This window comes from Gymnodraco acuticeps, unplaced genomic scaffold, assembly GCF_902827175.1.
Source record: "Gymnodraco acuticeps unplaced genomic scaffold, fGymAcu1.1, whole genome shotgun sequence".
Lineage (NCBI taxonomy): Eukaryota > Metazoa > Chordata > Actinopteri > Perciformes > Bathydraconidae > Gymnodraco > Gymnodraco acuticeps.
In genome coordinates, this window is record NW_022991632.1 from 935585 (window position 1) to 961661 (window position 26077).

A 26077-nucleotide genomic window follows, 5' to 3' on the forward strand; every position below is an offset into this window, starting at 1 on the left:
ACAACCGAAAAAGATATCAACTCGGCTTACAGCTGGTTTTACTGTTACAAGTCTAACTCATCCACTCTATCTCTGTGGTGTGCTTCTTGCTACTAGCTTTAGTTTTACAGACAGACTTTGGGGCATAACGTTTTCAGTCTTGATTTCATTGTTCTAGTTTGTGGTACAGATTTTGTATGTATGCAACAACTAAACAAAACATGAGCTTGTTTTGTCTACATTTTATCCATGTTGACAATTTAAAATAATAGTTTTTTATTTCAGTATAAGGGATATTTATTTTCTTGATGAGATCGAGATGACAAGATTGATGCAGAATATAACTTTGCAGAGGAAAATGACCTGTAATCCCAGCAGGTTAATAGTTGTTGCTCTGTTCCCTTTCCATATTAGACATGTTACTACACCAACAAACTCACTAACTGCTTTGCCTCCATCTTTTCCCCCTATCTCAGAGGCATGGGAGATCCCATTCGAGGAGATTTCTGACCTGCAGTGGGTTGGCAGCGGAGCCCAGGGTGCCGTCTTTCTGGGAAAACTGTACGGACAGGAAGTGGCTGTAAAGAAAGTGCGGAACATCAAAGAGACCGACATCAAGAACCTGCGCAAGCTCAAACATCCCAACATTATCACTTTCAAGTTAGTCGAACTAATCAGTTAATAGAAAACACATTCAAATACCCCAAAGAACTTTAAAGTTACAAGTTTCCAATTAATCACTATCAAGCAAGTCTAATATGTTCTGTATTAACAAACTGTACATGCTTCTCTACACTCGCAGAGGTATTTGTACCCAGGCTCCATGTTACTGCATCATCATGGAGTACTGTGCCCAGGGCCAGCTGTACGAGGTGCTGAGAGCAGGCAGGAAGATCCATCCCTCCCTGCTCATGGACTGGGCCATGGGCATCGCTGGGGGCATGAACTATCTTCACCTCCACAAGATCATCCACAGAGACCTCAAGTCACCAAAGTGAGTTTTATAGACCTGGTGAAAAGTAATCATGTGGTTACAGCTCTGTAATTCAACTGTAAATAATAAAGCAAACAAGTCTCTGGTTACAATTCAAGCATAGCTCTAACTTAGATGGTTTAGCTTGTTTATACTTTTTAGAGGCCTGAAGAGATTAAAACATCTATTTTATAAGTAAAAGCAAAGAATACAGGAAACAACTTACTTTTGTGTAGCAGAAATGTTCTTTTACTCCTTTTCTATCATTTTGATAATCTCCCAAACCCCCAGAACCAGACCCCCAAGGTTGGGAACCATAGCATGACAACAATACATTTATTGGCTACATTTTGATGGTATTATTAATGGTCAAATGTGTAACTTTTCAAGGCCTGAACTGCCACATCACTGGTCATATATTAAAAAAAATAAACTGATTGGCCCAATGATTGGTTTAAACTAGTTTACATTAAGTTAATATTTTTGATTTCAATGAATGAACTGACTTGACGTCTAATGTTTCCTTCCAGCATGCTGATCACTTATGATGACTCTGTGAAGATCTCTGATTTCGGCACGTCCAAGGAGCTCAGTGACAAGAGCACCAAGATGTCCTTTGCCGGTACGGTGGCCTGGATGGCTCCTGAGGTCATACGCAACGAACCCGTCTCAGAGAAAGTGGATATTTGGTAGGTGTCATCATAACCCTTTTACACTGTCCTCTTGCACTGGTGAACCTCTGCAATTTGCTCTTATGATTTGTCTTATCTGTCATAGAATCAACATAAAATCTCATTAGGGACAGCCTACTACAGTACAGAGAGCAGGATCGTATTTCCAGAAAATCTATTGAGTATTATGTACAATATCTCATTACATGAAATTCTATATGGCCTCGGCCACATCTGATGGGTTGCCCTGTGTAAAACCCTGATCTCCCCCAGTACATTCTCCCCCTCTCTCTCCCTACATCCCTCCATCACTCTTCCTCTCCGTCCTGAAAGGAACGCTGGCTAATTTAATAATTGATTTGCCAGATGCTGCAGTGCTCAGGAGAGGCTGCAATAACCTTCCAAGCCTGCGGATGGTTTGGCCCAGGGCCAGCAGTGCATTAGCAGGAGAGTGAAAATAGGATTAAAAAGCTTTTCGTGTGGAAAGAAAGCCAAGCATGAGTGTATACTGTACGGTTTTGTTTAAACTTATGTAAATGATTTGGAAGTACATGCCATGAAAAGAGTGAGTCAGAGAAAGATGTGGGAAAGACATATGTTCTATGTATTCAGTTTTGTTCTAACATTATTTGACATCTGGTACAACTCATACTTCGTCAGTTACTACGTCTGAATATATTATAAGGACTAAGATAGCCACAGGTAGAATTGAACATAATCACATTTTATGGGGATAAAAACTAACAAAACACAATTAAACCTTTCTTATCTTTGATTGAATACAATTCAAGCCAACTATATTTGCCCCTGCAAGGCTAAGTGAATTCAGCAACCTGCTAACAAACACATGAACACACAATTAATAGAAAGAGAAATTATTCTTAATCAAAAGATTAAAAGAAGACACAATGCTATAATCTCAAGCCTGCATATGGTACTGGCATAATTAATTATAAATCACCCAAAGAAACAACATCGTAAGAAAATGGTAGATACTGTTTCTCAGGGACAAAGGCCGACACAATTGCACCCTCACTGGCTTCAGTCAAACGCTGCATTGTATTATGTAAAATAATTATATCAAAGCAACAAATGAGTTTCACTTGGTTATGTAGTCAGTAGGCCTGTGGATTAAATTATTAAACCAAATTATTTCCATAGCAATTTAAATAGGTAAAAACCGACAACAAAACAAAATGTGGTGATTTTTATTTTCCTTTTTTTTTTATCATCTTTTTATTGTAATTTTCATATAAACAAAATCTATGGAAATGATGGCAGTATTAAAGTGAGGCAGGCTTACCACCCCAACCCCTGATTATCTAGACCAGTGGTTCCCAACCTGGGGGGCGCGCCCCCCTTGGGGGGGCGCCAAAGATCGCAGGGGGGGGCGCCAGGCCTCAGATGATTTGAGGTCAAATATCATATTTAGACTTTTTTTTTTAACATATCATTGTAACGCACTACATGATTGTCACTAAAAGCCTTGTCTCTACATTACAATACAATATAAAAAATAACTGATTCATTAATTTGAATAAAAATTCAAGTTAGTAGCTATTATAGGCATAAAAAAAAGGAAATGTATAATTCTTTCTTTAATAGAAATGTTTCTTCTGCCTGTAAAGTGTCCAAACCAGGCTTGTCTGGATAAGCGCATTTTTAAAACATAGTCATTGTCCATGCCGGTTTCAGTTGGATTATTTGTCACAGTTGCTCCGATCAGATCGGTCTCCTCCATTTTGTGGATTATTTACGACTTTTGAATCCACATAAACACATCGGCAAAATCCGGCTTGTGTTTTAAACAGTTTAGTCCCTTTGTGAATTGTTTCCACTTGCGCCGTCCTTTAATTTCTTCATACAGCGGGAATCCAAATTAATGAATCCTGAGTCCAATAACCATCAAAGTCACTCCAATAGTGCTCCTTAATTACGCTTTCATCCTCCTTTAACAAAATACTTCACATTCATCCAGTTTGTGACAGTAGTTGTAGCATTTTGAGACTTATAAACTTTAATTACCGCTGTTGTCATTTGGGGGGGCTCTTGGGAAAAAAGGTTGGGAACCCCTGATCTAGACAATGTTTAAGGCACAATATCTAGAAAAGGAAGAAGCCAGTTTCATGAAGTATTCATTTCCACGTGTTGTTTAGGTGAAATGAAATTTTTTCCAAAAGGGTCCCCAGGTCTTTCATCTCAGAGCCACTGACAGAAAAGTGTTTCAGAAGAAATCAGACATGGAGTGCATATATACTGTATTTTAAGTCCACTGCATCACTTTTTTATGTAATGGCTTATTATTAAATGTTTGTGTTGCTACTTTGATACTGAATTGACAAATGGTCAATTAATTACTTTACTGAGTGACATTGCGCTGTGTAGAAATAAATCATCTAACTAACAGATCATATTTAACCAGATGGTGAAACCATTTCATGCAATGCCTTGAAATAAAGTGTCTCTTCTTGTGCATTGATATCATGATCCATAAACTAGGAGATGGAGAGACTCTAAAAATACACATGTAAACACAACCTCACACATCTCCTCAATGCTACGTGTGATGCTAATGGCACCTTGGATACTGTCACCATGGCAACTCAGGGAGTCACCAGCAACAGACTTTCCTTGGTTACCGTCCCTTTGGGCCAGCTTCCTTCCCCCTCTCTGAGCGAAGTGAGGTAGAAATGAAGCTCATCAACTAACCACACATAACTGTAGTCAAATCAAGCATTATATTTAAATACATTTAACACCAAATACTATATTTGACCAATTACTTTGAACTGGGAATAACCTGTTATTTTGGCTAATACCAGTGAAGCTGTTATTGCAATTCACCATTATTCCAGTGGTACAAAACTGTTATCAGTGCCAAACCTTTTCATACCACACTGATGACAAATTATAAATAAGCTAACACATTTTCTTACACTGATACATTATCATCAAATGTAGCAGTTCTTATAAAATCTGAATCTGCAGATGTCTTTTTACAAAGTTAAGCGTGACATTTCAGTCACACTTCCTTATCGTTCACTTCCCATCTTTTATCAATGTGTCTGAAAGTAAATGTTCCCCATCTCTGTGCAGGTCATTTGGCGTGGTGCTGTGGGAGATGCTGACAGGAGAGGTGCCCTATAAGGACGTGGACTCCTCCGCTATCATCTGGGGAGTGGGCAACAACAGTCTCCATCTGCCTGTACCGGATAGCTGTCCAGAAAGCTTCAAACTGCTCCTCAGGCAATGCTGGTGAGTGGGGGGGGGCAGGAGGAGGAGGGAGGAGGCAAAAGAGAGATGGGAGGGAGGGAATTTGGAGTTTTAAGAAGGCTGAAAGATTGAAGTCATTTGGGAAAGGCAAAAGAGAAGATACATTTAAAATAGAAGTAACTATTTCTCTTAAGAAAGAAAAGGAAATGTTTCTTGCATTTCTGACCAAACATTTGTCCAAATTGTCCACAGGAACTGCAAGCCAAGAAATAGGCCCTCCTTCCGACAGATTCTCCTGCATCTGGACATTGCTTCCGCAGATATCTTATCGACTCCCCAAGAAACCTACTTCCAAACTCAGGTAAGCTTCTTGTATGTCTTCCAACAGTCCCAACTGAATAGCTACTTGATGTCCAATTGACGAGTGAAATTTGCCTTTTTTATTTTTTTATCAGTAGCTGTTTAGACAATGAAGAGAAAATAGAGAGAAATAGCAAATGGAAGAAAACAGCTCTTTATCTACTATCTCACACGCTGTACAATTGAGGGTAAATATAATCGTCATACTCATTTTCTCAGGTCACAGTATTCCTTTCCAAATAAATAGACATCACATGAGCTCCGTTTCTCATAATAGCCAACCCCCTGTCAACAGCAGCCAATATCTCTAATAGTCATTTTGCTGTAAAACAACTACCATTTGTTTCCAATCCGCTGCAGTAACCAGCAGCACTGCAGCTGCACCGGGGGCCCGGGGCCCCTCGGGACCACACTAATAACACCTGTCCTTTCAATCACAACATAATATTGTGGGCACCTTGGTCTTTGTTCTTTGTCACACATGAAGCCTTTTTCAACCTCCCATCATATGAAAGCACGATGGTGAAGGTCTCCGTGATGTAGAAGGAGGGTGTGTCTCTGACAGGGTGGGGGATGGGAAGTTAATGACAAATATGTCGGACCAATGCAAACCCAAAAAAATGAAGGACAAGAGCAAAGTATAATTGTGTGGAAGATGTGTCTTTACTCAGCCATGCAGAGCCTCAGATCCATTTATAACCCGAGCATTAGACACACTGGTGCACAGAAACACACAAAATGAAAATGATTTAATTTCCTGCTAGCAGCTCCCCATTGCCTCCTCCTCCTCCTTTTTATATCTTACGATGCAAAATACAAACCTCTTTCACTCTCTCCACTTATCTTTGATCCTTTATTTCTCCCTGTGCCCCTTCCCCCCCTGCTTCAACCCTGCCCAGATTCTCTCCTCTCTGTCCCATAATGGATTTTTCTTGTGACGTTAGAAAGAAGTATTTGCTGCTGGAGTGTATTGATTGCTTTAATGGTAGGGCGCAGAGAGCAAAGAGAGAGGAGAACGAGGGGACTGGAGACATGGAAGAGTGCGCACACGAGTCCATTAGCTTAATAAGAAGAGCATCAGTCATGCACGGACAGAAACACACACATGTGGCACACGCACACACATGTGGCACACGCATGTACGTGCACACGCTCGTAGATCAGACTTCTTTTGTCCTTTGATATGACAGGTATCAGGTAACAGCTGTCACACTCTACTTTGTACAAGAAGATGCTCACACTGCATCTTCATGTCACATCAGTTCATGTTCAGTTTCCCTGTGTATTGATCATCATCTGACAGCTTAATGGTTTCGTTATCAATGATACACAAATCCTTAATTGCTCTGCAAATTAAGAGCTTTTTTACTAGATGAGTGTGCGATAACATTTATTCACATTATTTATGTTTTTTTTTAAATATTTGTACTCAACTAAAGTCTTATTTTATTATCACTATAGCAATTAAAACTAGATGATCCGAAAGTGTAGCAGCTGGAAAGATCAAGCTGCAGAAATACATTATCTAGATTTAAGATGAAGCAGGTACTTGCTTGGTGTCCTGCTGTATTTCCCCAAGCAGCTACATGGTGATGGTAAATACAGAACTGGTAGTAGAAATATTAAACATAGCATTTGTGACATGAACAGTAATATAAGTTGTAGTTTAACATTCATCTGAACCGTTCTATGTGTTTTTGTACCTGTAATAGTGTAATATTCGATACCTGCTCTGATGCATGTGTGTATGTGCTTCACCAGGTGGCGTGGAGAGACGAGGTGAGGCATCACTTTGAGCAGATCAAGTCTGAGGGGACGTGTATTCACAGGCTGGACGAGGAGCTGATCAAACGACGCAGAGAAGAACTCAGGTTAGCAAAAGAATAACAGTAAACAGAAAGAGGATGAACTTCTAAATAGGAATACAGATGTTGAGATATTTATAACACTTACAAAGTCATAAGCAAAAGCTAACTATTTAAAACTCCATACTTCGGTTAGCTTTGCATTAAAGTATTTTCCTCTCCACACAGACATGCCCTGGACATCCGGGAGCACTACGAGAGGAAATTGGAGAGAGCCAACAATCTCTACATGGAGCTCAACGCCATCATGCTGCAGCTGGAGATCAAAGAGAAAGAACTGCACAAGTATGAAAACTGCCATCAATTTATAGGGCCTATAAAACGTATTCACCCCCTTGGAGGTTTTTATGTTTGATTGTTTCAGGGCATTGAATCAAACTGAATTTAATGGGGCTTTTGACCCTTTAATGTCAAAGTAAATCCATTCTCTACTAAATGCTTTCAAATACTCAAAACATAGTTATAACAAAAAGCAGTGTTTATAGGCCTCTATCAGTTTTCCTTATCTGGACAATAAATAGTTTTGTCAGGTTGCACTGTGATCACTGTCTTAAGTATAGCCAAAGTTATTGTTTAGAAATCACATAAACCAATGGCAGTATACTGTAGTAACTTTTTCACAATAGGAAAACTAGGGTTGTTAATATTCAAATTATTTGTACGAATAGCTTTATCCACTTGGTTTCCGCAGTGTTTTGTAATGAAAGAGCTGGGAAAGGTCATCTGTAATGTGCAGTGAAGGGCCATTACGTCCAGTCACACAGGGCCACTGCATGTAACAAAGTGCTCTATTATTATTATGCCCTGCTGAGTATCCATTGCCATCCATTTAACAAGCATTTGTTTTGTGTTTGAATCAGGAGGGAGCAGTCACTAGACAAGAAGTACCCGGGCTGCTTCAAGCACCAGAGCTCCAGACAGTCGGCCTCCTCCAACTCCATGGAGAAGCTCATGAAGAAACGCAACGTACCGCAGAAGCTGCCCTCTCACAGCAAGAGGTGAGACACCGGGGAGTTTCTGAAGCCATCATAGTATATAGCTGGTGTCTCTTGAATATTATGTTAACCCCAAGACAATACATTGATCCTGCTGTCTGTATACAAAGTGGGTCATTGATTATTCTTTTGTGCCCCTACACCTTCATTGTCCAGAAACTATTTAAATCCCACCATTCAAATGTGTGAAATGCATGCAGTAATTACACAGTTTAAAAAGTCAACAAACACACATTGTACCGCTATTTAATTAATGTTTTCAAAAAACTACTGTTCCCTGCTGTTTTACATAAGTATTTAGTATTTGCATATGTTTTAGGGATTTGGGGCCACAGACAGGTTGGGTGAGGTGGAAAGTAATAACTAAGGAAATATTTTAACAATAACAGACATTCAGAATACTACCACCCCTATCCTTCCATGTATCTCCCTTTTTAAATATATTATTCTATTCCTGTCCTTTTCAGGCCTGACCTATTAAAGTCAGAGGTCATCCTCCCCAAACTGGACTCTTCCATGACGCAGGTTACAATCCCCAACAAGGGTTCCACCTCGCCCGGTCGCTCACGGCGAGGAAAGCCCCGCTACAGGAAGGCCGGGAAAGGCAGCAGCGGGGACTTGGCTCAGCTGAAAGCCACTCTCTCCTCTTCATTAGCCATGGTCAACTGCACCTCATCTGTGCCCAGCAGCAAGCAGCACTTAGACCCCAGTGCAGCTCTCAGGGGGCTGCAGCATGACCTGCTGCTCAAGAAGATGTACTCCTCCAGCCCGGACCTCATTTCAACCACGATGGAGGCTGAGGACCGGAGGAAGGGCCAGGTCCGGACGGGGCTGGACAGAGTGGGCAGCCAGAGCGCCTCAGCCGGGCTGGGGGAGAGCAGAAGGACTGAAGGGACTGAGGAGGGGCCGGATGTGGGTCTAGGGACTGATGACCTGGCAGGAACCCCTCCACGCAGTGACACGCCCAGCGAGGATGCAGCTTCCATCCCTTTCTCCAGTAGCCCCGAGTCACCATGTGGCAGGGGGGCCGCGGCGGGGAGGGCGTCCGTGCTCGGGAACCCCCGGGTTTCGCACGAGGGTGAGGAAAAGGAAGAAGGGACAGTGATCACACGCTCACCCAGAAGTCAACGCCTCACTCCTGCAGCACTGCTTTACAGGGCAGCCGTCACACGCAGTCAGGTGAGCAGGCATTGTCTGAGGATGCAGTTAGGATACAGAGTGATGTCTTAGTGTGAGCCAGCCCTGAATGTTTTTAAGGGGGCAAAGATTAATCAGCAGTGAGAGGCATTGGTGACATTTTGATTTCATTTGTTGCCACATAAGACAAAAACATTTCCCTTTTCTTATTGTTTCTTGACTGCTTCACAGGTACAGAGCAGCATCATTAGAGGTGCTATGCTATGATGACTGACACTGATGAAGTACAGATAATATAAAAACATTTTTGACTCTAGTCGGCCAAAATAATGATCTTGCCTCTATTTATTACAATCCTTTTTTCTTCTTGTATAGATGCCATGTTGCAAATAAAAAAAACACTAAATAGGATGCAAGGATTTAATTCAAGTGGTTAATTATTGCTTCCTGTGCATTTGTCTGTTGCTAATTCCACTTCCTGTTTAATATGCATAAGCTAAGGGTGTTTGTATGTTTCACAAATGAATTATGTGTGATGAATATGTAGAAGTAGTAAAAAGACATTGATGATTCATTCATCCGGAAACTGTCAGCCACTTTGGCTTTACTGAAAGTGGCACCGTGCAGTTTGTACCCAGGGTGTCATCAGAGTGTCATCAGGGTCATATCCTACCAGATGGCTCAGGAATATTAGCAAGAATGAGGGAGATAAATGTGAATTGAAACATGAAAACACCAGAGTTTCATACATGCGGTTAATTTTCTCCACAGAGACGTGGAGTGTCATCAGAGGAAGAGGAAGGAGAAGTGGACAGTGAAGTGGAGTTGCCAAGGAGACGGTAAGAGTTGTTAAACACATTGAATGTCATAATCGAAGACCTACTATTTTAAGATTTCCATCTGTGCCTCCATACAAAATTCACAAGTTACTCTTCCTAAAACATATCAGAAATAAGCAACGAAACCTGTGTAACACATAGTATGTGAATTAGCAAAAACATTATACAAGTGTAAAATATTCAGCAATAAGGTAATGTAACATGTAGCCTAAGAGACAGGATTAAGATGTTAGCATATAATTACATTTATGTGATTGTTTAACATTAACACCCTCCTTTTTAGTATTTTTACTGTTGGTCAGTGTTTTTGGTTCACCATAATATGTTTGTTTGAAATACTTTTAAATGTATTGTTATAATTATATTAAAATATATATGTTGATGTACTCTTTTCTACATTTTCTCCACCCAGGCGTCCCCTGAGCATGACCAAGTGCCAGTCCCTGTCCACCTTCAGCTCAGAGAACTTGTCGGTGTCGGACGGTGAGGAGGGGAACACCACGGACCACTCCCACAGCGGCACACCGGACGTGGTCAGCACCAACACCGACGAGCGTCTGGATGACAAGAGCGATGACCTGCTCTCCCAGGGCTCAGAGATCCCCGCCGACCCGTCCGACCCGACCCAGCTGGGCTCCGACGGAATGTCTGAGAAAGAAGCTATTCTTCGCCAAGTCAAGACCCAGCTCGCTAGTAATGATCATAATTTTGAGGTAGGCTGCAAAGCGTGATTAAAATGAGAATTTACAATATAGTCTGATATAAAGAGGAAGGCAATAGGTCAGAATCGGCTTTTGTAGCCAAAAGGTAGTAGTAGTAAAAAGGTTTTGCTGTTCCAACCTTAAAGGTCACCTATAATGCAAAATCCACTTTTTCATGTCTTTCATACATAAACATGTGTCCCCTCTGTGTTAAGAGATTCTGAACATTTCAGGGAAAAAGATTTGCTCACTTTTTGTCCTGATCCATTTATTTTAAAACCTGTCTGAAAATGAGCTGATCAGATTTTGGCCACTTTATGTCATAACGATTTTTTGGCTTGTGTAACCATTAGCCAATCACCAACCAAGGTAACCCCCGCCCACCTTATCACCTGAATCTCCTCCTAGAGCACCATTGTGTTCTTTTTAACCAAATATCTCGCAGAGGGGAGGGGCTCCTTATTTTCATCTAAAGTGACAGAGGATCAGCACTTTTGAAACAGGGCTGAAACAGAGGGGTTTATGGGATGCTGCAATGTGCCTGTTTCGTATTTGGAGCCAAACACTTCAGAGGCATGTTTTGTATATATCTGAGACCTGTAATATATTGATGAAAAACAGTATAATAGGTGACCTTTAATGAATGATGTTTTTTGTTCAAACCAGGCCCTTTATGATGACTCGGACTGTGACAGTGCAGAGCTGGATCATTCAGGCAGCGCAGACCCAGCCCCAGCCCCAGCCCCAGCCCCAGCCCCACCGCCACCCCCACCCCCACCTCCACCTCCAGCCAACTGGTGAAAATCCCCCTAAACCAACTCAAACTCCTGCAGATCCGGCCTGAGAATGTCTCTGTTATTCTAACAGACCTTCAAATGCATGAGCCATGATCAGGGACATTTCATTGACAGGAGATGAAGGTGCATCTCCGTCATCACAAGCAGGAAAACCAAACAAACCCTTGGTGAGTGTTCTCAAAATCCTGATATCCTTGGGAGTGAAAACATAAAATCCTATTTAATTTGAGATAAATGCGTCAGAGTTGTGTGAAACTGATTTGGGCCACGAGCAGAGCTGATGGCGCAACTGGCCCAGGATCAGCTCTGCAGTGGCCTCAGTCAAAGAAGCCATCCACACGACGGTCTGATTATGTCTCTTTCATCTTCCATGTCCGTTTGTATTTTTCTCTCCGTCATGAAAAGTGTCACGTTATATCACACCATGTAATGAGAACATGATAATAAGATCCTATCAGGGTGTCATGATCTTTAATGTTTATATTGTCAACGTCACTGGGACATACACTGATGTTGCTGCTTGCACTTATTTGATGAAATGTACTGATTTCCTCACGATCATCGTGTCATATTGCTTTCCTCTCAACACGTTATGCAATGACTAAGTTATTCTTATTTTAGTGAATTTATTGACATTCTTAACAATGTTTACATTTTTCATTTATGTTTACATTTTTTATTTATGTTTTTCGTCATGGGTTAAGTTATGTTTTTTACTCCTGTATTTTAATATCTATGTAAATATGTGATGTTGTAAAATGAACAAATTTTAAAAATGTGAGATTGTATAATTTAAAGGTGCTGATGTTTCTAATTAGGTGGCACTACTCTATTTGAACCTCAGAAAGCTTTTGGTAGTAGAATGTACTGTAGCTGCGGTTCATGTCCGAGCATCGAAACACAGATAAAAGAGTCACATGTGAACAAAGAAAAAGCAATATGTCTGCTCTGGTGCAGTATGTCCTGTCACAGGTCAGAAGAACCACAGCTGAACTCATTCAGGGCAGATGGGCTTCTTTATTAGTATTTGAGTGTTTACTGTATTAACATGCAAAACCCTCTTGCCATCTAGGGGTGTATATAGCATCAGAAAAGCATGCTTGTGATGAAGTACTGGGAGCCTATTGGTCACTGTTTGTGACTCGTGTCATAATGAAATATTGGATCCATCCACAGATAAAAAGATGCAGATTTCTGGCAGACATTTTAAGACTCGAGGCATATGGATGACGGGGATACAAAACACAAATAGATCTCAGTGTAACTGGAAAATATGATTATTTGTATGGTTGTCTGTTCCAACTCAGTTCTGCCTGACTTGTGGCCAAGCTGTTTGCAGTGTACCAGCACAGAAAAGAGATTAGGAGTTTTTCATAATTTCTCATCTATTTGATTCTAGTATTGTTTTAGTGAATAAATCACAAAACAACCACAGGCTTGTGTGGCATAAATGGAAAATTACCTTTAACTTACACCTGCAATATATGGCCAATTTGACTTACTGCCTTCCCCATATATAGCATTTTCAAATGGGGAAGTTTCAAAAGCTCAATATATATGGTTTATCCATTTTTAGCACTCCGAACATTGTCCTCACTCGCTGAATTTTGGCCAAAAGATGGTAATTGTTTTACCTATGTGCAAGGGCTCTTCCATAACAGATAATACGATACATATGACTCATGTTTGATGTACTTGTGTCCCTTGACAAGCCTTCTTGCATGCATGTGGTTCAATCTGACTGTACAACAGCACTGCAGCCTGTTCCATTAACTCATGACTGATCAGGTCCAACTCAATAAGCTAAAATTGGCAGCTTCCGTTTTTTAATCTGGTGTTTTAAGATTTTAAGATATTGTGCCCCCAAGATTTAATGATAGAAACCCTCCTGCAGGAGAAAATGTTGCCAAAAAGCAAAACTACTGCCCTCTAGTGTCTGAACTGTGGAGGTACTTGTTTTCCGTCATGCTGATATAAACAACCCTGTATGAACAAAAACGTTTGCTTTTTATATTATTGTAACTGTACAATAAATATATTTAAGAAACAGTTTTAAATAAAAATCAAACCTGTAAAATCTCAAATTGTGGGTTCAGTATCTTTCAGCGACAAAACACTCAAGACAAGTGGTGGTTTGAGCATTTCACATCTTTATTTCTGTATTTTTTTTAAACAATGTTGTGGCACCCAGGTCTACAGTCTCAAAAACGTGCACAAAAGTCTCTTTCCTGCAAATAAAAAATAAAATAATTGTCTGACTCGAGCAAAGCAAAGAGCAGGAAACTAGTGTTAACTCACAACCCTTTCTTTGTCTGGTTCCAGATCCTCATCACATCTAATAGTGTAGTCATTGTCCAGGAGTTAATCCCCCTTTGGTAGTTTAAAAAAAAATATTTCATCCATTTAAAACAAATATTCCAACATTTTTTTTAAGTATACATCAGTCTTTACAAAAAAAGCGAGGAGAACCCTCTGCTTCTGAACCCCAGTGCCAAGCCCAAATCCCCCAAAAACATCCCATCCCAGCAAAATATCAACATATGATCTCAGGACAAGGAGAGGGGGGAAACAGGAATGACATGTAGAGGAGATGACATGCGTAGAAATACACAATTTAAATTATCTGGAGAACTAATGAGTGTTAAAACTTTTCTCACTATAACCAAATACAAATTTGTGACAGTGCATTGTATAGCTACGTTTTTTTAACTTATGTTACAAGCACTTCAAATTGAAAAGGTGACAAAGGGGAAGAATGCTGTGTATAATTAAATGAAGTGTGGACATAAAATGGACAGAGACTTTGTGGAACTGGGTGAGAGAAGGGAGGGGCGTGTATATATAAACGGAGAGTAAAACAGTCTATTATTTTTTGACTTCCTTTGAAAAGAAAAAAAACTGACTGTACACAACTAAATCTATATGCCTATTCAGAGTTTATCAACTCCACTCCTTTGTGATGGCGAAAGAAGACAAAAAAAAGGGGGAAGAGAGCGAGGGATTCATTAAAAAAAACTAAAGTCTTCTAACAAATAATTAAAACCTCCAACTCGACTCAAAAAAGGGAATTAAAAACCTAGTACGATTCTTCTGACTAAAACCAAAACAAATGAAATAAATAATGAACTGAACTGAGTGGGTCAAATCAGTGTCAGTTGACATGATTTCAAATGACAAAAGAGGCAGCATAATATATAAACTCTTAAGTTGGGTAGTTGCATTGACTGTTTTGTGGTGGCCGATGATATAAAAGTGAGATTTAGTGCAGATGCAGTGTCGTACTAGTTGGCTGCCAGTCCTGTGGCCTCAGAGGAAAGCCTGGAGAGAGAGACACCCGGAGCAGGGGGGGAGAGAGAATAAGGCATGCAATCAGACATACATTTCATATACTGTATAAGATGATTTTTTTTTAATAAAAGTTGTTAGTGTTCCTATACTAAGAAAAGTTGATTAGTTCTGTGAGAATCTTGTAAATTATTACTCCTCTCAGCCGACAGCTTTTCAGAGCTAAAACTGATACTTTATGGTTTAATGGACCAATGGTTAAGTTAACATGTTTAGAAAAACGCTTATTCGCGTTCTTGCTGAAAATGGATAAGGTTGATAGCAGGCGGTTAGCTTAGCATAGCATTAATACATTAAAGCAGCTAGCCTGATTCTGTCAGGGTAAAAATGTAAAATAAATCACAAAACCCAACTTCCAGCACCTCCAATATTCACAATTTAACACATTGCATTCAGTTTGTACAGAGAAACAGTCTTGTCGTCACTGAGGTTGCCAGGCAACCAGCTGAGACTTCAGGAAGTCACTGCTTTGGCCGAGAAACAGGCTGGCTTCAAAATGCAACTACTCACTATTAAATCCACTCTAAAGTGGGTTCTGAAGTGTGGTGTTATCTTAATGTATAGTGAGAATTATAATAACATAGGACTTAATGTAAATATTTACAACAAATCAAGAACTAAAACGAGAATCATGCATTGCGCTGAAGACGTGCAAGAGGAGAGAAATCTATTGTGGTCCGATAATGACTTTTTATGTGAGAGGCGTAGAGCAACGGCCACAAAGTATTTATTAATTTGGGTCACCCAAATGCACTTTATAAAATGTGCAATGGCAAGTGTACTAGCATAAATGGTGAGTGGAGAGAAAGTGGGAATGATTTGAACACAGGCATTGTCTGACACAACCCTTATGAAACCACAATGTGTTTTACATTTCCCTTTTGTAAGGATTTCACAAACAAGAGATGCGGTTAGCTCTCGACAGTCAGGTTAGCAGTTTCCAGTCTTAGTGTTAAGCTAAAGAAACATCTTGCTACATTTTTACTGTACAGACATGAGGGATATTCATCCTCTCACCCAACTATCAACAAGTTAGCATATTGGCATTTCAACTGTCAACGTTTTTATTTAACAATAAGCTTAACTGGTTAGATGCGTTTGCATTTATCACATCTACATAAAGATCTAAATAAAGGGTGGTTTGTTGCCTTTGATACCTGAGGGCATATTTACTTGGAATTGACATTGCTTCTTACATAAGCTAAAAACAAAATACACACGTTATAACATCCAACAATAGTCACTTAAAATTCACTACAAGAAAACTATTCCAATAAATACAATGTGACATATTAAAGAGAGCCGCTACCTGAGCAGAGCTTACACAAAGAGAGAAATGCTTCAGTAAAATATTTCACCGTCCATGCTAACTTCAAAGTCATTTAAAAATATAATGCACTCAACATGTCATTTATTTAGGAGACAGGCTACAGATATTTATTTCATAAATATGGCAGCAACCATCTGTCTGGCTGTTAAATACTAGTGTGTGTGCATTTGTTTCGGTAGTAAGCGTGGCGTGGCACAGCCAGATACAAAAGCGAGTGCAGGTACAGACAACAGAGAGCATCGTCAGCACTTTAGTAGATGACTTGTGCTTCCTTGGTTAGTAAGGGGAGAGCCTTCGCCTTTTAGACTTGGAGCTCAGCTCGGGGGTGATTTTGGGCTCAGCGGGTATTGGGTGAGAGGGGTTACTGGCCCCGCTGACAACATGGAGGGCCAGCAGAGGGAGGGGCTTGAGACTGAGGAGACTTGAGACACAGGCAGGAGAGCTGGGGAGCAGGGAATCAGTGGAGGAAGAAGAGGAGGAGGAGGGAGGAGGAGGCGGCCCTGGAGCCAACAAGGACAGAGGGATGGAGGCTGAGGGGGGCACCACACAGGAGGAAGAGGAGGAGGAGGAGGAAGAGATAGCAGCAGAGGAGGTGGTGGTAGTAGTAGTAGTAGTAGTAGAGGTGGAGGGAGAGCACAGGCTGGTCTGCTCAGGGTTCAAGGAGGAGGAGGAGGGAGGAGGTTTAGAGGACTCTACACTGTAGAAAGAGAGACAAGGAGAGAGGGACAACACAGTCGGGATGGGTCACAGGGCAGGCTGGTGATCAATGGGTGGGGGGGGATCGGTAGGAGGAGGGGTGAGGGAGGTGTGTGTGTGGGGGGGTGTCACTCAGTGATGTGAAACACCAAACTAAAAGTTTCATTAGAAATAAATGTGTGAATCCAAAAAGAAAAAAGGACATCTCTACTGGTGGATCGATGTTAAGCCAAGTGAAAAAGCACAACAGCAGACTGACAGAGCTGGCAACATCAAAGTGATGTTAAGCAGTGGTTAAAAAGAAATTGTAAAAAAATAGTGTAAATGAATCATTGGAATTTGAACACAAATCCAACCTATACAAGTTAGGACAGCAGGTAGGCACTTGTGTATTTACTAGGGCTGTTTTAGTCATTTGTTAATGTAACCCAATTTGTGTTCTTTGACATTGAAAAGGATATCGCATTGTGTTTGTTACTTTCGTTGCATATGTCTTAAGTGTAATTTGGCTTGGCTTCCTATTTTGTATGGACATGCTTTTATTTTGACGGAGTTAGTGTTGTTGACAGGAAGTTGTTGTTGCCATGGAAACAATGTGACGAGATTAACGGCGAAATCTACATATAAAGACGGAGAAAGTAAACAATAATGTTTATGGTTAAGTGTTAGCCCGGCCCAAAGGAGGCACAAGCTCTTACGTTGATATTGGAGATTTCAAATTAGAAAAAAAAACAAAAAACAAAACAAAAAGGAAAACAAAATTGAAACCCGAATAGTACTCCAACGAACGAATATTCGGATACAGCCCTAGTATTTACATACGATATTACATAAACTATGTTATCCTCTTGTGGATTAGCATTGTGAGAGATATAATCAGGTAGATCAAGTAACTGTAGTTTTTCCTTTAACATTTATAGACCACAAATAAGGACGTTGTAAATGATTGGTTGGTCAGTAGCTGGTAATAATTTGACCAATACAAAAATATGATCGGGTAATTGTGTAATTAAAAAAAAAAGAAAAAAGAAGCCTGCATGCCTGACACTGCTCAAGGCGGCTGTCCTGCTGATGAATTCTGAAGCATAATGTTTTGAGTACCAGAAAGCAATAGAACTCTTGTTACCCTTTTCCAACTAAATCTACAAAACAGTGATGGACTGTTAGTGCGACACTCCCCTGCTCCAAGTATAAAGAAAATAAGCAGTGGCAGTAAATGGAAAGATAAAGTCGGGGCACAGCAGGAAACGCATCCAGCTGAGCAGCTGTTTCCGGCAACTAGGCTAACGTTCGCTACGGTAAACCAAATATCACTTCATCATGTAGATCACGTATGCAACATATTTATTATTGGTCGTTTAAAAGCTATTTTAGTTGTTAGATACTTCAATTCATATAGTGTGGTCTAAATAGTCTTCTAATGAACATGGAAGGTGTTTGCTGCGAGTACAACTAATGTGTCAACATCTGATTTTTTGTTGAACATAAGTGATGTCAGTCAAAAGTTTCCTAAAAAGGAAAAAAAACCTATTTCATAAATGAATGATTAATAATTAACTGATAAAACATTAAACTGGACAACTATTGGTTAAACTAATTGCTTAAGATTTGTATCCCTAACACAAACTGAAGTGGCGCAGAAACTCAAAGTAAACCAGGCTAATGTAATGCTTGAACTTAAAAGCCTGGGACTGATTACTAACCTTGTTTGAGCTAACTATGTAATTGATGATCTTACCTGGCATTGATGAGGTACTCGGCCAGACTGATGCTGGCGGGAGAACCTGTGATGGTGACCTGGCGGTCAGTCGATCCATCCACTGGATTTGCAATCTTGATCTGGGCGCCTGACATTTGCCTGATCTCGTTGATCTTTGCTCCCTGGCGGCCAATGATGCACCCAATCAGCTGTGGTTAAGAAGAGCAGGAGGGGTAAGTTATATGAATAATAGAGTCTGAAAACACTATGGAGATGCCTTTGGATAAGGGTAGCAACTTGTATTTATGAAGCTTGAATAAAGCTTTATACACAAAAGGTGATTATTCACAATTATTCAGTTTCTTTTTTTTTAAATGACCATCAAACAGTAAGGTTAGATAAATACAGCTGAATTGTGGATGAGAACAGATGCCCTAACATGAACTGTTAAACATTGATAATGTTGTTTTAGAAGTACTCGCATCATTTGGAATGGTCATCTCATGGGAACTGGTTTGAGCAGAAGCATCCATCCCTTTAAGACAAATAAACAACATTTAATCAAAACAGTCAATCAAAAATGTGCACTCAACATCTATAACAAAATATTCAAGTCATTATCATCCGTCCCCATTTCCTCTTATTTGGATTGTAGTGTTTTGTGATGCATTCCATGCCAATGGGATGCAACACAATGCAGTCTGATATGACCTTAACACAAAACAAGGTTTAGTCTCGTGTCCAAAGCCTTGTTGGGCTGCATACCAGTGAATCCTTGGTTACTTTGTGCGATGGGGAAGGGGCTCTGCTGCATCGCCAGCTGGTGAAGTTTGGTGAGCTGTGGAGAGATAGCAGCAGAAGAAGAAGACTGTGAGAGAGAAGGCAGTGAGGGAATGGAAAACAGAACACAACAAATAACAGTCAGCTACACTAAGAACAATTAGGAAACTGGTGTGTAAATATCTGATCCTCTGACAAAGCTCTACTCAGGTGTCTGAACACCACTGTGTTTCATGGCTTGTCTATGTGGGTTACCCAAGCGTTATTCCTCCAAAGTGCAGGCTGCATCAGCTGGTAATGCTTTCTGGGAGTCTTCAGGGCCAAGTCACAATACATAAGAGAGGGAGCTCTCAATATGCAAGCGATTCCCTAATCACCACCAATACAAGTCCCAACTATGACCCGTGACAATTTGCACTGAGCATCACACTTTACCGGTCATCACCTCTATAGCGGGAAGGGAGGATTTAAGGAAGAGACAACATGTTTGTGTCACTTAACTGAGATTAATAAACAAGAACAAATTGCATTAACCAGATCAAATATATATATATATGCGATATGATGCTTTAAATGATATCTGACTTGCTCTGTTGCTAATATTCAGTAACAAGTAAGACTAATGATCTTTGTCTATCACATCAAACAGCCCTGATAAAACTCTAAACGTCAAAGCGGGCAGACGACATGGTAATAATAAAGGGGGAAGAATCCCAACATATTTATCTGGGACAGCCTAATGAGGCACGTAGAACAAGACAGAACACAAGGGAAAGAAAAACAGGAAAGAGTGAGCAGCAGGAACAGATTATAATGCATGGAACAGTGGAGAGTCAGGACCATTACAGAACAAATGTCAGTTTAATTCACAACTGAATTCCATTCAAAATATGAACTGTACAAACAGTGCTGCTCCCTTTACAATTACAAATGATGCAAATAGTAGATACACAAATGTAATTAGGGTTGCTATAGTTGTATGCTGATAAATGAGAATTGGGTGGGTGGAAGCACATTTTGAAAGACAGCAGTGGTAATTATGGGTAGGAGTGGTCAAAACGTTTACTGCACTTACATCTGGCTGTGGAATCGCATGCTGTCCTTGTACAGCATATGCCTGAACAAAAATACAAACAAAAGGTTTCTTAGGCCCCACAGCAGATATTTCTTCTATACACATCTCATGAAGACTCCAAGACATTATTATTATCATCATCAAGCCTATTCCAAACCAATATCATTTAAGAATATGTCTTGTCCAAAGTTTCTACTTTTCTGGAATAAGAGACAAATCTTTGGAGACAAACTAGTGGATTTAAAGAAATCCAGGAGGGATTTAGTTATTTTGTAAAAAAAATAATAAGCTTTTAGTCCAACGGGCACCCTCAATGCATTGTGGTTTGGACCAACAATGGTGGGAACTAGGTCACCACACTTCTGAATGCCAATGCTCAAAACTAATTATGAAGACACTAACAATGTTAAGAATCTTTAACAAACTGTCTCTGGAGAAAATGTGTTCTGGTCACGAGACAACTAAAAAAGGCATTACTGAGTAACAGAAGCACCTCTGGTTGCAAATGTGTTCTTATCTCAAAAACACAGCCACTCTACATAGTGTGGTTTGGCACAATTACATACACAATTATCAGAATGTATTTCATCACACATCAATATTTCTAAGGTCATAATATAAGTAAAAGTAGTAAAGCAATAAACTCCTTCAAAATAAACTTAAATACATTTTAAAAAGTATGTACCTGTCCGCCAGCAAAGATGACAGGGGATCCTGAAGGTTTGGGTCGGTAGGGGATAGTGACCCCCTTAGGGGGAGACTGTAGAGACAAAAAAGGTAGATGTGTTTTAATATTGGTGCAAAAACAACTACAAATTCTGTTGATCGGCTTGTGACCTTTCTGGTCCAAACTAGGGCTGCAACAAACGACTAATTTGATAATCGATTAATCTATCGATTAATGAAACGATTAATCGACTATTATGCCTTGCATAATTTCTCTTACCCTCTTATTTAGCCATCAACTTTTAGATTTAGCTTGAGGTTGTTTTAGGCATGTGGAAACTAACAATGAAGACAATAAAGATGAATACTTGATTCAAAAATACATATATTATTAACTAAACACATTTTGAACAAAATTAACATTGCTTTTTATTTAAATTAAATAAATAATATTTCCCATCAAAAGAAACAGTGTTTTAACAAATCGTATTAAATAATCTGATGACAGAACTGTAAACAGAATAGCTGAAACTGTAACTAAATAAATAACTCAGTTTCCTCTAATCATTAACCCATGTTTGTATAATGGAGTTAACTGCGTGTGTTGCTGCTAGCATACATAACACCTGACGTGGAAACGTTACTCGTGGATGGGGCTGCAGAGCTACTAGAAAGACGGTCGAACCCGGTACATTCCTCCGTCTGAATGTGGAGCACTTTTGATAAATGTTTAGACAAATTGCTCGTGTTACCGCCCTCACATGCTAAACACTTATTGCACTTTTAGCAACGAGCATTCTCCACATCGAGACGGGTAAAGTTTAACCACACCTCGGAGCGTGTTCTCTCCGCAGTGTGTTGCTGCATGTAGCAGCTGCTTGTGTGTAAACTGCCCCGCCCCCTCGCACACAGACGGGGGAGAGATCTCGTCTGATCGAAAATACATCATAGACGCATTTGTTTGTCTTTTTGAATATTAGAAACGAGTTGGCGACACTAAGACTGCGATATAATGTTTTTGTAGCAATAAAACATGACATGTATTTTTTTTTAAATGTCTCCAGTACCGATAAAAAGACCAATAACTTTGGAGCTTAACGGCGCGTAAAACACACGTGATGACGTCACCAACGAATCGACGACTGAATTAGTTGGCAACTAACTCGGTAATCGATTAGTTGTTGCACCCCTAGTACAAACCCAACACCGCAGCCAAAGGCCCAGGGATCATAATGTTTCACATCATTAATTTATAGGTCAACAGCTACCACTTTATTTGCTTCATAGCTTTCATGAGTCCACTTACCTCAAGCATGACCACACAGATCTGCTTCACACACTCAATTATCGACTGGGGAGTACCAGCGATGGTGATGGCTCGCTCTGTGGAGTTGGGGAGCATGTCTCCTGCCACTTGTACCTGAGCACCAGTTGACTGAAACACACAATTAGTAAGTCAAATGAGATTAGAAGTCGGCTGTGTATTTGTCTTAAATGTACTTCCTTCAATGGGTAAAAGGTGACAGTCAGCTAATTAGAGCTTCAAAATGTTTGCATTACTTCTCGGATTTCCTTGATCTTGCAGCCACCCTTCCCGATGAGGGAGCCACACTGGCTGGCAGGCACCACAATGCGTAGGGTCACCGGGGGCTTGCTGGTAGCGGTGCTGTTTGTCATTGAGCTGCTTATGTCCTGGGAATAAAGAGAAAGGTTAATCTAGTTTGAGTTTGAGCTAGTTGCAGCTGAACAGTTAATCCATGAGTCAGCAAAAATGTTGACCTACCTCTTCCAGCTTTTCAATGATCATAGAGAATGCTTTAAAGATGGCGGTGGTTGGACCTGCTAAAGTAATGATCCTCTCAGGACAATTGCCCTCAGAGATATTTATGCGAGCCCCGCTCTACAAACAAATAGAAAGCAAGGAATTAAAAGACGACATTTGAAAGACATGCTGTTGTAAAAGAGAATTCAAGCTGCCGACTGGCCTCACACACACACAATGATATCCCGTTGTATTTTACCATAACGGAGATAAGAATCAAAGATCTCACCTCTTCTCTCATCTTCTTCACAGATTCACCTTTCTATAAGCAGAGAACAAAAGTCAGACTCAGTCAGTATATGGAATAAAATAACACATATTCAAATGATAGAAAATCTAAATAGCAGTTATATTAAACAGAACCTTACCTTTCCAATAATACTTCCGACTTCCTAAAATAGAAAAAGAGAGAACGATTAATTTGGCTCATTAATCATTTGGAGTCAGACTCATCTTACCTCTTTCGCTACAGCTTGCCAATTTGATCAGGCAAAGAGAATCCTTCAATAACTTAAGTTTTATGGTTTCACAACACTTTCACAAGAAGAACAGGTGTCATTGTAAGAACTGTAAACAGCCTGATCCGCCATGAATTCTACAGCAGGCAGTTTGTGTTTGTCGGACTCTTGCTCAAGATGGTGCTGTTGACCAAAGGAAGATCCAGGATGCAGCCAAGCCCACAGTGCTGTAAGGCTACTAATGCCTCTTAAGATGCTAAAAACTAGCAGAGCTTTCAAAAAGGATATTTTCTGGACTCATGGAATTTTTGAATATATAGTTATACACAGTATAAGCTGACATGTCAGAGATAGACTTTGGGCAGCCACTTATTGCCATATTTTAGCATTAGAAACCTTCATAACAATAGGCCACTGTGGGACTCAAAGATGCAACACGTGTGTGGCTATACGGCTGTTGTGAAAGCCGGACGGATTAGATGAAACAGCAAATGGAATGTCGTGGCTCCTGGTTGCTCATTTTTACCAAGTGTATTATGTAGAAAAGGTTGACCATTTTATTTTTCAAGCCGCTCTGGCATTATTCAGAGATCAATGAAGGAGAGGATGATGATTTTAACTTCACTCTCAGTAAAATAAGTCAGAAATCTTGATATACCGAAATCATAGCAAAGAGGAAACATTAATATTTTAGGTAAATGGATTCAATTTTGAAAACAACAAATTTAGAGATGAGACAATCAAGGTCTCCTTTGTGAAAGCTCAAACACAGGAACATGCCAAAATAGCACTCCACACTATTCTTGGCAATACAGGATGCCGTCACCAAGTCAATACCCTTGCTCATCACATCAAAGAGCTGCCCTTTATTCGGCTGGTATCTCACATTTCCATAAATATAACGTCATAGATTACTACAGTGCTGACACCAGCAGCTGATGGGTGGCCTCACCTTGCCATGCATGAGCAGCCTTATGGTAAGGGTGACATTGAGTCCTCCTTCAATCACACCGGAGTCCATAACTGCAACCTGGGGGTCTGTGCAGAACTGGGGACTTTGGTCACCGAGTTCGATCTAAAAAGGGCATAGCAGACAAACAATGATATACCACATCATGTGCACTTACAGGATTATCTAAGAAGAACAAGAAAAAAGATGGATGCAATTTAAGACAACAAGAGTAAGGAATTTGGTGTGCTTGTAATTTCAGCATTAGCATTCACTACATCAATATTTACACCCATGGTGAGTTAATAGTTCACATCTTAGCTTTGTCTAATATACAATTTTCTGACCCCTTGAGATTTTGTAATACTTTTCAGAATTTCAGATTATGTTGTTGGATAAAGATATATCATTAAAATGGGGACATATTTAAATATCAGCATAACACAAAGAATGTAAAGGCCCATTAAACCCAGATATCTGCAATCAAACTAACACATTCAGTTAACACCAGACCATGAAACATACTTAGGCTAAATGTGTAACAATAAACGTCAAATGTGAAAATATGTGATGATTATACCTGGTATTCCATTAGACAAATTTCTCCTTAATAAACCTATTCAAAGAGAAAATGGTAAATCTGTGTCACAGCTCATGCTAATGAAAGTGATGCGTACTATCATTAATCATGATTAAATAGCTTAGGACTCACTTTTACTGTGCCAACTACACGCTGTTAGTTTGCTGCATTTATTTTCAAACATCCGAGGAGTGCCCCGACCCAAATTATCTAACTCAAAACACCAAATATTTAAATGAATCCATCTCCATGCTACTGCTTGGATGCTAACGATGTCTTCATCATTAGCGATGAATCAAGTGTGTCAACAGAAGTGCGATTGATTTACCCCCCACGCTGTAGTTAAACACATTTCATAATATCCATAAATAAGTATGTTTACGTGAACAGCAGACATTTAAATGCATACTTAGCATGTGTTGTTTAGGTTAAAGTAAGTCCATTAACTATTCTTGTTAGCCATTTAGCATGCTGGAAAATGAATGGGGCATGCGTGCGCTACTTAGCAAAGCTAGCTAGTTAGCTTGATTAGCCAATGTTATTAATAGCTGTCAAAATATCGGACGCTTTCGTTACATGGAAGTTAGTTGTTCTTTGGATCAAAGGCAGGCACCATAGACTAAACAGGAGGTTAGACTAACATCACAATCAAACTCCTCCGTGGTTAGCTAAGCTAGCCGGATCATACGGAGACTGCGTGCTCATCATCATGCGGCCTGTTAGCATACTGGGGAAGCAGCCCGTAGCTACTGGGCGCGATTTCTTTCTGCTACTTCAGATCATAACAGAAATATAAGAACAGCACAGTTGAATAAAACTTACCTGATTCGAGAGATGGTACGTGACCGGGGGGAGGGTTGGGGTTGTAAGGGTAGAAGGGGAGAGGTTCGGGTGGGTAGAAACCCGGGGGAGAGTTTAGAAAGGAAGAGGGAAGAGTGATGATGTGAGATCGAGCTCCACTCCTTTGCACAAAGACAACACAATTATAACCTCTGAACTTTCCCCTATCAGCCAACCAAAACCCCCCTCCTCAGTGTGACCTGCAGGTGCCCCAAATATCCTCTTAAAAAAGTTACAGTTGCACATTTGTCGAACATTATGCATAAGAACAACATAGCATTTCAATTAAAGGATGTCATATACAAAA

At 40.1% G+C, this 26077-nt stretch overlaps 2 protein-coding genes across 4 annotated transcripts in view; one reads left to right on the forward strand and one right to left on the reverse strand.

Annotated features, from left to right (window-relative positions):
• Nucleotides 1-13614, forward strand: part of LOC117534241 (mitogen-activated protein kinase kinase kinase 12-like) — a 29141-nt gene extending 15527 nt beyond the window's left edge. For both annotated transcript variants that reach the window (XM_034198420.1, XM_034198419.1), the window contains exons 3-14: nucleotides 456-639; nucleotides 782-973; nucleotides 1483-1641; nucleotides 4720-4878; nucleotides 5089-5197; nucleotides 6958-7067; nucleotides 7230-7346; nucleotides 7922-8059; nucleotides 8524-9235; nucleotides 9965-10032; nucleotides 10445-10745; nucleotides 11400-13614. In XM_034198420.1, coding sequence (XP_034054311.1) covers nucleotides 456-639; nucleotides 782-973; nucleotides 1483-1641; nucleotides 4720-4878; nucleotides 5089-5197; nucleotides 6958-7067; nucleotides 7230-7346; nucleotides 7922-8059; nucleotides 8524-9235; nucleotides 9965-10032; nucleotides 10445-10745; nucleotides 11400-11534 — 2384 coding nt within the window. In that variant the 3' untranslated portion in view covers nucleotides 11535-13614. The remainder of the gene's footprint in view (nucleotides 1-455; nucleotides 640-781; nucleotides 974-1482; nucleotides 1642-4719; nucleotides 4879-5088; nucleotides 5198-6957; nucleotides 7068-7229; nucleotides 7347-7921; nucleotides 8060-8523; nucleotides 9236-9964; nucleotides 10033-10444; nucleotides 10746-11399) is intronic.
• A 46-nt stretch (nucleotides 13615-13660) lies between these two features.
• LOC117534243 (poly(rC)-binding protein 2) lies at nucleotides 13661-25968 on the reverse strand. Of its 2 annotated transcripts, XM_034198422.1 has the most exons (14): nucleotides 25753-25968; nucleotides 24931-24966; nucleotides 24354-24476; nucleotides 23312-23335; nucleotides 23173-23205; nucleotides 22905-23021; nucleotides 22682-22813; nucleotides 22428-22556; nucleotides 21141-21215; nucleotides 20456-20497; nucleotides 19366-19438; nucleotides 19083-19135; nucleotides 18640-18809; nucleotides 13661-14848 (listed from the first exon to the last, which is right to left on the reverse strand). In XM_034198422.1, exons 2-14 carry the CDS (start codon nucleotides 24940-24942, stop codon nucleotides 14812-14814), a joined length of 1020 nt encoding a protein of 339 aa, XP_034054313.1. In that variant the 5' UTR covers nucleotides 24943-24966; nucleotides 25753-25968; the 3' UTR covers nucleotides 13661-14811. The 2 variants fall into 2 exon arrangements, with proteins under 2 accessions (XP_034054313.1, XP_034054314.1); XM_034198423.1 differs by lacking the exon at nucleotides 24931-24966 and having other exon boundaries at nucleotides 25753-25919.
• Between the last annotated feature and the right edge of the window lie 109 nt (nucleotides 25969-26077).